General features: G+C 35.9%; 1 protein-coding gene across 7 annotated transcripts in view; it reads left to right on the top strand.

The window, feature by feature from the left end:
• Asph (aspartate beta-hydroxylase) overlaps positions 1-14124 on the top strand; it is a 206861-nt gene that overhangs the window by 25890 nt on the left and 166847 nt on the right. For 2 of the 7 annotated variants that reach the window (XM_042665872.1, XM_042665897.1), the window contains exons 1-4: positions 1066-1180; positions 5598-5747; positions 7969-8013; positions 9472-9540. In XM_042665872.1, the coding sequence (XP_042521806.1) occupies positions 1165-1180; positions 5598-5747; positions 7969-8013; positions 9472-9540 (280 nt within the window). In that variant the 5' untranslated portion in view covers positions 1066-1164. Of the gene's footprint in view, positions 1-1065; positions 1181-5597; positions 5748-7968; positions 8014-9471; positions 9541-14124 lie in introns of those variants that run through there. The other 5 variants (XM_042665856.1, XM_042665889.1, XM_042665905.1 and 2 more) reach the window with 4 other exon arrangements.

The following is a 14124-nucleotide window of genomic DNA, read 5'->3' as shown; positions in this document are numbered from 1 at the left end:
TAGAATGGAGCAGGGGAAATGGCACTCAGTCAAAGGCCATCAAGACACTTGTCATTTTCACTTAGTTGTTTCGGATACCAAGTTCATTCTGTCCCTCATCTAGGCTGTCAAATGTTAGTGTTTTGGTTACTGATTGCTCTTCAGAACACTGAAATGTTTAGTTTGCTTATGAAGCCTTCAATGGGAGTAAAAACAGAAGTATTATATATATTAACAGCATTGAAAGGTTGCTACCTTGCTCTAGATACTATTTGGGCTAAATTAATTTCATGTGTTAATCAGAGCTCTAATTAATTCTGTGAACTGCTAATCTTAGAACAGTGAAAAAATTGGGTTGATTATATTTCCCAGAAGAGAATATTTGGAGATGGGGCTGGGAAGAACTAGGAAAAATAATGAGAAAGCGGTTGTATAATCTCTTTTTAGTTCCCTTTTTGAGATGTTTCCTAGGTCACTATTCTCATTGCTGAAGATTTGTCTTCTCCAAGTCTTCCTCTCTTTTTTTTTTCCTTTCAGACATGCTGCCCTCCCAGCCTTCTCTTCCTTTTTTTTTATTGAAGTGTTTTGTGTTTATTTTTTGCTATGTTAAAGCTGTAAATTGGAATTCTAGAGTATTAATTAATTTCTTGCCATTTATGGTTCTGTTTCATTCAAACAAATGAGCTAATCGTCTTGAAGGCATTTGAGTAAGATTCCTAAGGGCCAAATCAAGCTGTTTCTGGGCTTGAGGCCATGGTACGATTCTTTTCTGTTCTGTATGATTGGGTACTTTAGCTGAAGCAATTAAAACCTGTTTCCAAAAAAACAAAACAAAACTGGTAGCACAGTTTGTTCCTTTTTCTCTTTTTCTGTGCTTAAATTTTCAGGGGTTGGGGGTAGGAGGAGATAGGACTTGTCTTAAGTGGAGAAGGTTTTAGGATTGTCAGGACAGCATTTTAGCCTGAGTGATTCGTAGCATGTGGCCATGAGGAAGAGGCCTCTAAAAATAACTGGTGACAGAGTCTTCAGTCAGGTCTAATTTCAGTTCTAGAGCCCTTAGCTGGGCAGGGTTGGCCAGTGCAAGCTCTAGTAGGGAAGGGCATGGGGTATGCCCACTACCTGCTGTGAGTGCTTTGATTTTTCTTTACTTCTATATATATTATTCATGGATTGAAGACAGTCAAAATGGCTGAAGATAAAGGTATATTTATGTTGTCTGGGATAAAGTGGCTTTGGATCTAGTTGGAAACTTTTTGCTTTATTTTCAGTTGTACTCACCGCAAATATTTTTGGTTAAATGCTTTGACTGCTGTTTTCTACCTTTTCTCTTTTGAATTCCCTGAGACTGGCAGTGGTTTAATTTTTTCATGTAATAATCTGTCTTTAATTTGAATAGGCTTACTGTTGTAAATTATCTTTTAATAATTTTTTAATTCCACTACCAGAGACACATTTTACAAAGTTGAAAAAATTTTGTTAGAATTACAGGTTGTTTGCATTCAGATTTCATATAAAATGACAGGAAATTTAAGTAATATATAAATACAATCTTGTAGTAGTGAGCAGATCTAGTTAATTCAAGCTAAGCCCATATATGGAAATTGACCTACTTGAGAAACAGATGATAAATGCAAAAATTCCAGACACTAGGAAGTTTATTTTGTTTTTTAAATTAAATCTAATTTTCAAGAATTCTTTAGTAATGTGAATTTACTTTGTTAAATGTCTGTTTTTCCTTATTTTATAAGTACAATTGCCTTTCTATTCATTTAAAGCAGACTATTAGCTCATTATAATGAAACTTGATATTAAAGACACCTGAAGACTGACTGCTTATAATTCTCAACTGGGAAAGCAGCAATGAAAAGATTCTGTAGACAGACAATGTGTGCATACCATTATTTAGAACGCTGTTTGGGATAACTGGCTAAATATTTCACTTTATTAATCTGATAAAGTGCATTATTGCTCCTGAGGAATAGACTTTAAGTTTTTGAGTGCTGGGATTACGACATGTATCTCCACAGCTAAACTCCTGACTTTAATGAGCTGTTACTTCTGTACAACTTTTAATATTATTTTCAGTTTCCAAAGTAACCTCTTGTGCCATTAAAAAAAACAAAAAGACCAGCCTGGCACTGGTGGCTCACAGTTGTAATCCTAGCTACTCTGGAGGTTGAGATCTAGAGGATCAAGGCTCAAAGCTAACCTGGGCAGGAAAGTCTATGAGACTTATCTCCATTTAAACACCAAAAAGCCAGTAATGGAGCTGTGGCTTAAGTGGCAGCGCACTAACTTGAGTGAAAAAGCGAAGAGACAGTGCCCAGGCCCTGAGTTCAAACCTCAGCACACAAGTAATAATAGTTATAGTAATATAATAGTAATAATAATATTTGGTACATTGCACAGCAATTATTAACCCAAAATAACCTAAAAGGTTTATTTTTAACTTTTACTACATGCTTTTTATGTAAATAGGAAAACCATGTAATAAAAATTTCCTCTGTATAAACACTTATTTGATAATTAACTGCATTACCTTTTAAAGTAACATATCTGTTTAATAACTATTTTGAATGAAAATGTTACAAAATTTAGGCAGATTAAAATAATATTTGAATGATAAAATCCATATGAGCATCAGTTACTGCCTTGTACTGGAGATTTTTTTGAGGATTTAGCAATGCTTGTTATATAACTCAGTTAATAGCAGGCCAGTAACTGACTCCTCAGGTGATATGGAATTTCTGTTTTCCTATTCCTGACCAGGTAAGTAAAATACCACATTTTCCCTAAGCTCTGTCTGTTCTGAACTTTTGGGACTGTTGTTCACTGTAGTAATTCCCAGTGCTTTGGAGTACTCAAAAAGATCTCATTTGGAGGCTGTATTCTTTTGATGGGACGGAATGGGGAGAACTACATCATCTTTGACATAGACTTCACTTCAGGAAATAGTCCCTGAGACTGTCAAAACACAGAGCCAGAAAATGAAATGAAGACTCTTTGCATTTATTCCATCTTAGAAAATAGGGGCAACTGCTAGGTGCTCTTCTAAAATATCTTTGTGATAAAGAACTGCTTTCAGGTTTGCCTAGGGAGTATTAATACACCCTTGCTGAGGGTTTTTCTCATTCTTGTTTTCTTCAGTCCAATTGGAGAGAAACTGATCTGCCCTAGGGGACCAGGCACACCATATTTACAAAGGGATATATCCAGTACATGTTGTTTGCTGTTGATAAAGGCTCCCCTGTATAAAGACGCCTTTGATGACATTACTAAGAGTTACCTTTTAAAGTGACAGATCTTCTTAATAACTATTTTGAATGAAAATGTTTCTAAAACTAATAATTATTGCTAACAGATTAAAGTAATATTTAAATAACTGAATCCATGTGAGCGTCAGTTATTACCTTGTACTAGAGATTATTTTGAGGACCCAGGGTGTGCTACAGGCCTCTGTTATAAATGGCCTCCATGACTCTACTTTTCTAGTTTGCCTATCCTTGTTGCTGGTATCCAGGCCCTTTGGTTGGCCATCCTCCATCAGCTTTTTGTGATGTAACTCATTTGGGTTAGTTTGTGTCTAAGTCTATAATTTCATGAAGTAAATTGGGAAACTTGATTGTGAAGTTGTTAGACTCATGCCTAAAAGAAAGGTAAACAGACTAGATTAAAAAGATTCTGTAGTCTGAATTTGGATTTTTCTTTCCTGCTCCTTCAATCTGTCTATAATTTATATGAGTATTACCAAGTTGGATTAATGATGCTTTATTGGTTTGTTTTGTTTTGATGCCTTTTATTTTGTTTGGTTTTGGTAGTACTGGGGTCTGGACCAGGGTTTTGTTCTCTTGAGCTACACACCTCCAGTACTTTTGAAAATCTCTGCAATTTTTCTTTCCCTTCTTGTGTTACAAAAGAGACAGTAATGGATAATTGATTTTTGAACTTAATATCAGTCCTAGTTTATTAGCTATTACATTTTAGGTTTATTTTGGGTGTGCTTTATTGATATATACATCTTAGAAGCTTAATTATTGGAAAAAATCATATCATGTTGACAAACACATTGAATAAATAAGCCATTACTGTGTATGTATGCATATATATAAATATAACTCAATCCGTCTATCTATGAGTGTACACATGTACACATATTCAGATTGAGTCAGTCATTATGTACTCTTGAAAAATTGACTTGGAAGATTACCTTGCTGATGTAACTGTAACCCCTCTGTACAGTATTTTCAAAATAAAAAACTTACTTAAAAAAAAAGAACTTTTCCTTTTCTCTGGTGGCATTTTGGAATGTGATATAATCTTTCTGTGTATTTGTTGATGTTTATAAACTAGGGATTACATTTCTTTCTAAGGGATATTTGAATATGACGGTCTCTCCTTTTACTAACCAAGTTAACTTCTAGCTGTCACTGACTTTAATATTTCTTGTTCATTGTCAAAGAATATTTCCAAAAGAACCTAAGGCATATCAAGCACATGAAATGTGGTAAATGATACGGGTGGCCAGCAGTTTGCAAAGCTGTTCTGCATTGAAGCCAGTTGTGAAGGAGCTTTTTTCTGCTTCCCTTGCCTAGCTAGGAAGGGCCCAATTGTTCTGTTTTGTTTCTCTTTGTCCTCTCTATGTTTCCATACTAGTTGTCTTCATTGTGGTGGTTGTCCTCCTCTCCCTTTTTGTTTTTTGGGGAATAATTTTCTGTGGCAATTAATGGGGCTTTTAAGATTCATAGAAACTAAATAGCAATGTAGTCCATCTGTTTCTTAGATCAGCTACATTACTATATGATTCAATTAAGATTTTGATAGGCTATCAGCTGCTATGTAGGGTGATTTTGATAAAGGACTTATACGGAATCTATATGGTAAATCAATATATTTCTTTTCTTTCTTTCTTTTTAGTTTGGTTGTGGGGCTTGAACTCTGGGCCTGGATACCATCCCTCAGCTATTCAGCTCAAGGTGAACACTCTACCCCTTGAGCCACAGCGCCACTTCTGGCTTTCTGGTGGTTAATTGGAGATAAGAGTCTCACAGACTTTCCTGCCTGAGCTGGCTTTGAACCATGATCCTTAGATCTCAGCCTCCTGAATAGCTAGGATTTTACAGGCATGACCCACTGGCACCCAGCTAATATATTTCTTTAAAAAATCATTAGCCGGGGCTGGGAAGTTGGCTCAGTGGTAGAGTGCTCATACATGAGGTCCTGGGTTCAATTCTTCAGCACCACAAAATCAGAACAAAAGCCAGAAGTGGCGCAGTGATCAAGTGGTAGAGCGCTAGTCTTGAGCTGAAGAGCTGAGGGACAGCGCCCAGGCCCAGAGCTCAGCCCCCATGACTGACCAAAGGGGGAAAAAAAAAGCCTATCAATAATTTCATTTCTTCAATTACTTCAGAATTAGAGTTCCATACTTCAAAATGGTATTGAGTCTAAGCAGCGTTTTTTTGTTTACAAAATCTTTGTTTCCAGTGTTTTGAGAATTTAGGTAAAAATTATTTCTAACATGGTCCATCGAATGATTGAAGAAACAGTTTGGTGTGAAAAAGGTGGTTGATGAGACATTTTCATAGAGGCTGACATTTTCCATTTCTTTTGTTTCTAAACAGAGACGAAGCACGGAGGACACAAAAATGGGAGGAAAGGAGGACTTTCTGGAAGCTCCTTTTTCACATGGTTTATGGTCATTGCATTGCTGGGAGTGTGGGCATCTGTGGCTGTCGTGTGGTTTGATCTTGTTGATTATGAGGAAGTCCTAGGTAAGATTGTGGTACACTTGCTGATACGAATTTGCTGGAGGGTAAGTTCTATCCCTTAGTAATCTTGAAGAGTTATTACCAATCTTTTTGGTACTATTTTTGTAGCCTTTGTGTTTCTCAGTAGGCTGGAAGCAAAAAGGAATGTCTTGAGGGTTACTTTGGAGGAGTGGCTTTTAAATTTTGAATGTCATCTTTTTTTTTTTTTGTCTATCGTGGGCCGAATTCTGGGCCTGGGCACTCTCCCTCAGCTCTTCAGCTCAAGACGAGTGCTCTACCACTTGAACCACAGCACCACTTCTGATTTTCTGGAGGTTAATTGGAGATAAGTCTCACGGACTTTCCTGCCTGGGCTGGCTTTGAACCATGATCCTCATATCTGAGCCTTCTCAGTAGCTAAGATTACAGGCGTGAGCCACCAGCGCCCGGCTTGAATGTCATCTGTAAAAAATAATATATAGGTTGTTTTGAATGTATAGCATGCAAAGCCTTCAGCATATTATATTAATTCATTATCCTGTGAGTTTTAAAAATTCTCGATCATGAACTACTGAATTTATTTAAGGACAGATTAATGTAGCTACCTATACAATTTACAAAATCCTTCTCTAGAGTAGAGAAGGTTTTTCAAAGCGTATCTGTTCAGGTCTCAGTTGAGATAGGGTGTGTTTATGTGTATCTGTGTGTACATGTGTGTGTTCACATTCATGTACTTGTATTAGGATAAGGGTGTTGTTAACACTGGGGATGGGTGTGGTCTGTATGCTGTTCAGAGGAGGTTCTGGGCTACTTGTATTTTGGGGATTGCATCTGGGCCTTGCATTTACCATGCATGTGCTATCTACTACTGTTTTTGAGATTGCTTGCCCTAGTATGTGCTAGTATAATAGGCTTCCCATTGTAGCTGGGATAGCCAATTGTGTGCCCCTGTGCCCAGGTTACTGTTGAGAAAGGAGAGGTCCCACAAACTTTCTGCCCTAGCTGATGAACTGCCATTTTCCTGATTACAGCCTGCTAAGTAGCTGTGTAGCTACAGGTATGAGCCAGGTGCCTGACACTTGTTCACGTCCCCGACTTTTTTTTTCTTTTACATAATCATTATAATTTTTCATGATTTTTGCAGTCTGATTCTGTGCCATTTTACCTTTTTAAAAAAATTGAGATAAAAATTACACAATATAAAATTCAGTATTTTTATATTTGAACATGTACAATATTGGCTTTTAGTATATTTTTTATTTTGTGCAGCCATTACCATTATCTAATTCCAAAATAGTTTTATTGCTTCCCCCCACACACTCACTGTTCTTTCTATGACTGTAATTTTACCTGTATAAAACATGTCATATGATATGTGGATTTTTGTGTTTGTCTCTTTTCACTTAGCAACATTGCTCTTTCAAGGTTCAGTCCTTATTCCATTTTATGACAGAGTAATATCCCATCATATGGACACATCATATTTTGCTCGTCTGTTCAACAGTGATGGACATTTTGTGGTTATGAAGAGTGGCTTTCCTTTCAAGTAATCCAGGGGACATGGACTGGAAAAAACATACACTCTACATAAGACCCTCTCCTGTCCACTAGATCTCTTGCCTTAGTTCCCCCCCCCCCTCCCCCCCCAGCCTCCTGGCCAATCCTGGGGCTTGAACTCAGGGCCTAGGCACTATCCCTGAGCTTCTTTTGCCCAAGGCTAGCACTCTACCATTTGAGCCATAGCATCACTTCCAGCTTTTTTTTTTTTTTTTGCTTTTTTTTTTGTCATTTGTGGGGCCTGAACTCTGGGCCTGGTCATTGTCCTCAGCTCTTCAGCTCAAGGCTAGCACTCTACCATTTGAGCCACAGTGCCACTTCCAGCATTTTTTCTGCTTATGTGGTGCTGAGGAATTGAACCTAGGGCCTCATGCATGCAAGGCAAGCACATTGAGCCAGTTTCCCAGTTCCTGCTTATTTTATGAAAACCTTCTTCCTTGGGCTGGGACAAGAGTGAATGTTAAAATATGTCTTTTACTGATGTTCTTCCTCTTTGACTTTAGAGAAAGTAGTATGTCTCTCAGTAGATGAGTAGACTAACAGAATTTTAGTTCAGGCAAACTTGTGAATGGTTCTCTACTCTGCTTGTACTGCTGTGTTGCTAGGGAATGTATGTGAAAGAAGAGATTTGACATGGGTGTACCCTTTAATTACAAGTAACTGTTTTCGTGTTTTTACATGCATGCAGCCAAAGCAAAGGACTTCCGTTATAATTTATCAGAGGTGCTTCAAGGTATGCCACTGGAGATATGTTTTAAGTGTTTCTGCATCAGTCTCTAAGACATCATTTTTGTCCTGCTGACTTAGTTATCGTTTGTTTCAGAATGGAAGCTGTAGGATTCACTTCCCCTTTTAAGTTTGACTGGAAGCGTATTTTCTTTCTTCAGTGTTATTTGAGCTCTTTATACAGCCTTGATCTGCAGATGAATGCTTTTCATTTTCTTAGCAAGAGAACTAACATCTTCACCTCTCCACTGTTCATACCATTTTTAATGTGTGTGCTATGTCAGACATAAAGAGCAAGTTATTTTCCTAAGTAGAGCCAGGGTTCTAGGAAGATTTAGATTGGTTCCTATTGCTCTATTGCTAGAATTTCTACCTGCTCTCTTGTAATATTTAAATGTAATTTATATTAAAGAAATGGAAACAGTGTTGCTAACTTTTTTTTTTAGTACTAATACTGGATTTGTGATTGCTTTTAAAGTATTATACGTTGTTTCTTCATAGCTCTCAGACCAAGGATGAATTATGAACTTTGTTTTAGAATGCTTTTCAGATGTTGAATGCATTAGATTTGTTTGAAATGTTAAATATATGAGTGTTTCTGATGAAAAGCATTATTAAAACCTTAAATGTACATATTTACTGCTCTTTTGGAGTAAAGGCATTAGATATGGTCTTCTCAGCATATCTGACTTACACCTATCCCTCTTCCCTTTTTAGGAAAAAATGGCCAGTACTAGTGAAGTAGCATAGCCATAATTTTTTCTTTATAATTTCAGAAAATCTTTACATCTTCTTACTTTATTTTTACAACAATCTCGCCCTCTTAAGGTTATTGTATAGTATTTCTTTAGTAAATCATTATATATATGAAAAAGTAACCATCCTCTTTCTTTTAGTAGTTAGACTCTGTGTTGGCTTATTTACTTTTGGTCTTTATTTGAGGAGTGGTTGTTTATTTCTTTTGCTTTTGAATATTGACACTGATTGAAATTTCACTCTTTAAAAACATTTATTTTTTATTTTTGGCTCTCATGAGGCTTGAAGTTGGGCCTGGGTGCTGTCCCTGAGCTGTTTTTGCTCAAGACTAGTGTTCTATCACTGTGAGTCACAGCTCCACTTCCAAATATTATATTTTATGTAACTAGTAGAAATGGGTTGATTTTTTTTTCTTGTATCTCTTAAAAGTTTTACCTGAAATATTTTTAAAGTGTTATAAATTTATTCTGAAGCTATTAGATCAGAGTATTGAAAACCTTTAAAACAGCATCTGTGTCATGTCTTAGGATTGCTAAGTAAATTGGATGTTTGGTATTATATTCATAGCATACTACTCTGTGGAATTAAGAGAATAAATATATCAACCAGAAATGTTTCTAGCTGAAGCACAGGACTGCAGTAAGTGGCAATCCCTTATTAAGTTTGTTTTCCTTTTATTGTTATATCTATTGTTTCTCTCATCTTGTAGGAAAACTAGGAGTCTATGATGCTGATGGAGATGGAGACTTTGACGTGGATGATGCCAAAGTTCTATTAGGCAAGTACAACTTTGCTTTTTATTTTGTTAATGATAGTAAAATATTGGAATCAAAAGAATACTTTGGCTTTAATAATATTTATGTCAATTATACATATTTTCTGGAAGGTATTTTGTTGCTTAATAATCAATTTCATTCTTATTGCAACACCAAATGTCCTTATTACTACCTTTCAATCTACTTTCATCAGTAGGCATGTAGCTCTTGAATATACATTTTAAGTAAGTGCCATTGCATTTGTGCTTTCAGATTTAGAACTCTTCATATTCTGTACCTAAGGTATGGATAATACATAGTCTCTTCAATATGATAAAACTGCTGCTGCTTTTTCACACCATTTCCCACAATTCAGTTTCATTTGAAAATACTAATTTCTAAAGGCTTATATGAATTCATTTAGAATAAAATTACAAAAGCAAAAATCTTAAAATGTCCTATATACATTGTAAAATGAATATGAAATTATGTGTATGTGGTCTTTTGACCATATTTTCTTGTTTTACAAATCTTTCACTCTTTTTTTTTCTCCCAGAAAAATTATTTGTCCTGATTTTATATTGCAATATTTCTTTTTTTTTTTTTTTTGGTCCGGTTGTGGTGCCTGAACTCTGGGCCTGGGCGCTGTCCCTCAGCTCTTCAGCTCAAGGCTAGCGCTCTACCACTTGAGCCACAGCGCCACTTCTGGCTTTTTTCTTTTTGCTTATGTGGTGCTGAGGAATCGAACCCAGGGCCTCATGCATGCAAGGCAAGTGCTCTACCACTGAGCCACCTTCCCAGCCCTGCAATATTTCGTGTAATAAATAAAGATGTAGTATTCCCTCATTTATTTTAAAATGATCTCTTACTGATGGTGCTGATTTTAATATATAACTTTTATGAAATCTAGCCTTTTAGCCTGGCGTAATTCTGGTTTTAAACAACATCATTTCATTTGCTTTAGTACGAAGCATGACATGAGTTAGGAATTTTTATAGCAAATATTTAGAAAAATAGTGGCTATATCATGGTATTAGCTACTAAACTTAATAGAATAGTAGCGCTAAGTCTTCCTGGCCACACTGATTTTTGCATACTTAAGAACAGGGGAAAATGGAAAGTTTCTATGTCTGTAACCACTTAAACTGCTTTCAGTAGATAAATCTCATTTAAAAAACAAACACTGGTTCTAAATGTGAAAACAAGGTTTAGTCATGATTAAATGTAGTATAGTTTCTTGCTTAGACCTGTCCTTATATGTTTCCTTGTTACCATTTAGTGATAACTAGTGTTGACTACCTACAGAGGAAGCTTACTATAAAATTCTCATGAACTTCTTTTCTTACCCTTAGTGGAATTTTCTGTGTAACTCTGTCATTATATTTCTAAGCGAGAATTTCTTACATACATTAAATCTGCAGATGAGTATAATTTTAGGTATGCAAAAGAAATAAAATTATACAAAACTTAACATGTTAGTATGATGATAACTGCTTGCTAGCTTGCTATAAATGGTTTGCCTACTCCAAAGTATCACTTTAAATGATTTCTGACTAGTAAAGTCTTTCATGTTTTAAAATAATTTCAAATGGTCTAAGAGTTCCTTTGTTTTTGGAAATGATTTTACTTCTGATGCACTTTTTTTCCTTTAAATTAGCTTGTATTAGTTGCAGGGAGGGGTGGATTACATTGTTTCCAGACATGTTTACAATGTGTTTGAATCCATCATCCCCTCTATCACTCTTTTTGTCTCCCTTCCCCTCTTCTCAAGATGATTTAAACAGGTTTTATTGTTCTATTTTCATAGCTGCAAATAATTTATGTCAACAGTATTCAGCACTATTCAGTCTTCTTCATTCTTCTTGTTAGCCCAACTCTCCTGCTACTAGATCCCACCCTTCATGGTCTCATGGTCTGTTCCTCTTTCCTAGCCCTTTACGTACTACTTTTTTTTAACTGATGTTTTTACATCAAAACTTGAGTTATTTTATTATAGTTTACATTCCAAAAATTCATTCCTGTGAAGAATTGCCATTAGCAGGTAGATTTGTGGTATAGACAAAGCAAAGCTTATTCCTTTCATAAGAATTATTACTAGGAGGTTTGCGTTTCTAATTTCACTAAGAAATTTATGAAGAAAGTTACAAGAAAGCTAAAATGAGTTATTTTATTGTGTATGTACCAGTGTATAGTTAGCTTGTGGCTATTGTAAACATGAAATAAACCCAGATAAGCAATCAGGCTATTACCTCTGTTTCTACACTCTTAGTTCTCTGCACTAAGTATAACCTTAACTTGGATTGATAATAAAAGTTCTTTTCTTAAGTTTGAAGTTTTTGCGGTTTAGCTGTGCTGCTGTTGCTTGCAAGGGGGCTGCAAATGAAGCACCTAGTAAAATTTTGGGGTGTGAATGGTGACTTTCATCAGCTCTGTATGATCAGGAGAAGTTATGGAGAAGCTAGGTTCTGTGGATGCATTTTCATTTAGGTCTCTGTTGAGGAGTAAACCCTCAGGGGAAAGGTTTTAGATTGAAGCAGAAGGAATCCAAGAGGAAGGAAGACGGTTGGAGAAAAGGGAGTAAAAGATAATTTGTCCTGAAAGGAAGTAGTAACATTTGGGATATGTTGAACTTTCATACCTTTGGCGTTTACTTCATAACTTTTCCCTCTAGGTTCTTAAATCTACATATAAATTCAAGGAAATGTATTCATTCATACTTGCATTTCTTTTACATCTTAAGGGTTGTCTTGTGAAATAAGAAGAGAGAGTTAAATATCTATGAGTAAATGTAGATCATTAGCTAGTATTAGCTTTATTATTTCTGGCTAAGGCTTTTTTGATACATTTTGAAAATATACTAAGCCTGTTGCTGGCTACATAAGCATCCTGTTTTTGTGGCCAGCTTATGGGAAATAGAAAGATCTTTGATTTTAGCTTTCATTATTGACAATTATATTGCTCATAGTATATCCCTTACAGACTTGCTTTCCACACACAATCAATAAGAGAAGATCCAAGGACTAGATGCTGGAAACAGTATCTTCTTAGTGTATTATTACCTAAAGAGTACATGATCTCTTTTTGTTTTAGGATTAGCACCTAGCTGGCACTTAATGCCTGGAGCACAGAAATCAAACCAGTTCACAACTTGTAGCTCTTTGATAAACATTTGTTCACTGCATGATGTGTTGAGTGAATCCAAGAGAGGAGAGGACCAGAGTTTGCCCAGCTGAGAGCATCAACACCTTGCTCTTTTATCCAGGCATAGTCAAAGAGGTTAAGGCGGAGTTACATATCCAGAAGATTTTCTTTTTCTTCTTTGGATTGGTACTTTCATCTTAAGAGCAATAGGCAGATCATGACAAAGTTTTGTTTAAGTACTTTTTGTAACTTAGACACTTAATTTGTCATAATGAAGAGCAGGAAAGGTTTATGTTTACATTTAATACTCAGAAGTAATAATATGTTGGAATGTGGAGAAAATTTAAAAAGTATTAAATGCAGCTATAGTGTTTTAGGTAGAGAGAAGAAACAATGTTATTTTCACAGATACTTGGGTGGAAATCCAAGTCCTTTTTTCTGTTCACAGCATTTGTCAACTCTGAAGTTAAATAAAAAACATTCTGGGCTTTTCACAAAGTAATTTAAATACCTGTCATAATTGTGTCCTTCCCTTTCCCTGCCCCCTGCCATTCTCCACCTCCAGTGTGAGAAATGACATAGTTTTCCCATGAATAAAGCAGAAGAAAAACACATTGTTATCTTCAAAACTTAGCATAGTTTCATACTATTGTTTCTTAGATGTATGCCTTGATAGCTAGTATTTGTGCTTCCTGGCACTTTCCATTTTATCAAAGTCTTAAATGACTGAGTTTTGGGCAGTTGCAGTTGGAGTAGCTTTGTGGTTGTTGCTGTTAAGGTTTCTTACAGCCAGACTTTCTATCCTGTTTCCTTCTCAAAAGTTTGGGGTCTTGCTATATGTAGCTTGGCAATACTGGCAGATTTTACCTATGGGAACCAAGAATTATTTCTCCTCCCAGCCAGTTCTTCAAAGGAGAAATACAAATGACTAAATGTACTGATTTTTTTCTACTAGGATGACCTGTTCTTCTACGAGGGCTTAAAAAGGACAGAAGCCAGTAGACTTTGCAGTAGAAGGTGATTTCCTGAGCTGATGAGGAGAGGAATTTGGAATATTGCTACTACAAATGAGTGACTCAAGGCCTACTCTGAATACCTTACTGAAAGCAGAGAGAATTGATAATAATAGCTAACTCTAATTATTGAGCCTAATTACAATGATATAGAACTAACCTCCTTTAATTAAAATTCAAGTGTGTGATTTGAGTTAGTTTGAATGAGTTGAGGTCCATCTGTGCAGTTATAACCAAATAATCCTGCTTAGTCTTACCACTCCAGAGTTTCCTAAATTTACTTAGGTTCTGTGTGGAAAAAAGATGAGAAAATGAGCCATTCTATGTCCTATAAGTATTTATTGATGTATGCATAACTGTTCAATCAACTCTTCATAATGCCTTTAGTAAATAAGCAAACCAGGAGGTTGCTAGAAGTATTTTTCCCCCTCAAACACGGCTTTTGTCTATGAA

The sequence above is a fragment of the Dipodomys spectabilis genome, unplaced genomic scaffold (assembly GCF_019054845.1).
Source record: "Dipodomys spectabilis isolate Male_0828 unplaced genomic scaffold, ASM1905484v1 ptg000015l, whole genome shotgun sequence".
Lineage (NCBI taxonomy): Eukaryota > Metazoa > Chordata > Mammalia > Rodentia > Heteromyidae > Dipodomys > Dipodomys spectabilis.
This window is presented reverse-complemented; position numbering and strand designations above follow the sequence as displayed.